This window comes from Dendrobium catenatum, unplaced genomic scaffold, assembly GCF_001605985.2.
Source record: "Dendrobium catenatum unplaced genomic scaffold, ASM160598v2 fragScaff_scaffold_1452, whole genome shotgun sequence".
NCBI classification, from domain to species: Eukaryota; Viridiplantae; Streptophyta; class Magnoliopsida; order Asparagales; family Orchidaceae; genus Dendrobium; species Dendrobium catenatum.
In genome coordinates, this window is record NW_021319914.1 from 1 (window position 1) to 2,859 (window position 2,859).

The 2,859-nt window shown below is 41.0% G+C and overlaps 1 protein-coding gene across 1 annotated transcript; it reads right to left on the minus strand.

Annotated features, from left to right (window-relative positions):
* Positions 1–118: 118 nt before the first annotated feature.
* LOC110105920 (phenolic glucoside malonyltransferase 1) lies at positions 119–1,526 on the minus strand (the record flags this gene model as incomplete). Its single annotated transcript, XM_020835612.2, is given in 1 exon segment — positions 119–1,526. A coding segment is annotated over 1 exon segment (1,166 nt), but the record flags the coding sequence as incomplete, so codon positions are not given.
* Positions 1,527–2,859: the final 1,333 nt, after the last annotated feature.

Below are 2,859 nucleotides of genomic sequence, written 5' to 3' on the forward strand. Positions count from 1 at the left end.
TAACTTAAATATTCCTCGCTCTGCTCTGCTCTCAGCAATAGACATGGCTCCAGTCTCAACAATGGAAGTAACCTCTACCTTCACCGGCCTCCCCCACCCAAAATCAGTATCGTAAACTCTAAACTTTGGTGATCCAGCAATCGATAATAGTCTTCTCCCCGCCAATTCCAAATACTTATCAATCCCCGCTTCTAATATCTCACCAAGATCCTTCCCCTTCAACCCATCTATGCTCTTCCCTATCTCCATGGCTGCCACCTCAATCCCATCCTTGCCTAACATCTGGACCGCCTTCAACTCCGCTAAAAAAGTCCCCAAGCAGTTTCCAAAGTAATTGCTTGGAATCGGCGGCCTCATCCTTGATCTCCAATCCACAGGAGATCCTAAACACAGCTTGATGTCTCCATCGTATCCCCGTGCTTTCACGAGGCATCTCCATACATAAGCACAAGTTACAACAAATGCCGAGAGGTGATAAGATGGCTTTCCTTCTTCCACTTGCTTCGTTCTCACGTGCTCTTTTAGTCGCAAAATATGATTTTTATTGAGAGTGAAAGTTGCAGATACCAAATTTGAATCGGAAAATGGAAAGCTGCCTTCTTTCTTCAAAATCTCTTTGAACTGACGCGTCGCGTCAAAAATTTTCTGTCGAATCCCATGGGTATCGATTATAACAGATCGGTCGAGGAAAGGAGGGCAGATGTCATCGAGGGTGGGTTTAGCCGAGCGGCAGGCAGCAGCCCACGACCGCAAGAATTGCATCGATCCGTATCCGTCACAAACAGCGTGGTTTATTGTGAAGCCGATGGAGAGTCCTTGATTCTGAAAAACCGTGATTTGAATTGAGAGGGGTGAATATATGAAGCCATAAGAGGAACTTGCTAGTTTCGGGACAAGAAGACGGAGATTCTTAAAGCTTCGTGGGTGGCGGCCGGAGATGTTGCCGAAGTCGTCGCCAGTGAATTCAGCGACGATGAAGGAGACAGAGTCGCCTTCCTCGTAGACGATCTCAAATCGGTTGTCGGAATCAGGAGAGGTGCGGATGGATCCTGCTAAAGGGTAGAAGTGGCGGAGGGTGAGGGAGAGGGATTTGGTTAAGATGGGGAGGTTGTGGTCAATGAAGTCGGAGGTGGGGTGAGGAAAGTTGTAGAAGAAAAGCCTCTCCACCGGCTGTGAGTTTTGGAGCCACATAGCGTCGAGGAAGGAGAGAGCTTGAGGAGGCTGAGCTGGAAGTGGTGGCGAAGGAAAAATTCGGATTTCCTGGAGTACTCTCACAGAAGCCATGAGAAGACTGGATTTGCGCTGGCTTAGTTTTATCTGACAATTGCGAGGAAAGAGTGGCACTCCTTACTATATATGTTGACTTGTTTTGCCCGTCGGCATGTGCCAGCCCCTATGATGAAGTAGGTAATTTGCTTTTGCCAATCCTTTTTTTATTATATTATATAATTAGGATTTTTTATTATTTTTTAAAAATTAATTAACGGAATACAAACATATACTTTCATATGACAATTTGAATTAAGAAAAAGGTATTTTACAAAAAAATTTAAGTTGTAGAACAAATGCATGAGCAAGTGCCTGACTTTGTCAATAACAGTTAGCCAACTCAGAATGAAGCGACATGTTTTGGAAGCTATTTTCTATTTACCACAGATATTCGAATGATACGTGCCGGCACAAGGGCCATGCGATCAGACGAGTTATCATGAATCATCAGGGCAACGGAGCATAGCATCAACCTTTACCTAATAATGCATCCCTTCTAGAAGTCAGGATTTTGGTGCATGTATTAGCTGTAGAATGATTACAGTTATCAGAGTAGCACGTACTATCAAACAAACTATAACTGATTTAATGAGTCATTCGTAATTTTACAATCTTAAATAGTTCATACTTACATATGCCTTGAATATTTTCGGATTTATGCAAATATGCAATATAAACATGAATAAGAGAGGAGAAAGAGAATTATATCAAATATCATAATGGGGCATGACATAGTAAAAATGATTATATTAGTGATTTCCATATGTTACAAATTATATCATTTCTAGGGGAAGGCATATCATTAATTGTTAGGAGCGGTTTTGAAGCCACTGCCAAAACTCTTCTTTTACACCGGTTTTGAAACCGGAAAAACAATGGGACTTTTGCGGTCATTTATATTTTTTAATATTTTAGTTTAAAAATGCATTATTTTTATTTATATATGTAGCAGTGGCAATCATTGTTGGGACAGCTTCAACAGCCGATCGATGAGATGGCGGCCATATAATTTCATTACAAATAATAAGAAAAAAATTCAAAATATCTAAAATTGGTTTGAATGTTTTTACTAATAAATTTGATTGAGTTTTTTTTTAAAAAAAAAAACATGTCTACAAAAAAGTTGGAAGTTAAATAATTTCATTCCCAAACAAATATAAATAAATAACTTAAAGATACAGATCGCCAACCACATAATTCCAAATTTTTAAGAAAATGATCAAAGGGGTATTATATGCAGAATTTGTTTTAAGAAAAAGATCCACAGCTGTAGCATATGCAGTTAGTTGACATTATATCAAAAACTAATTTGTGATCTTTACAAGTTTTGCAAGAATTACAAACAGAAGAGAGGGGAGAGATATGTAATGACGGATTGGTCTGAGTAGACCTGTCAATTTCGGGTTACGGGTCGAACTCGACCCGACCCGTAAGTGACCCGGATTTATTCGGGTTCGGGTCAACCCGACCCGGTTTTATAAACGGGTTGGTTTTCAAAACCTGAAACCGATCCGCCTCGGTTTCGGGTCAACCCGACCCGACCCGCGTAAGCCGGTCGCAGAACCGCCGGACGCCGGACGCGGAACCGCT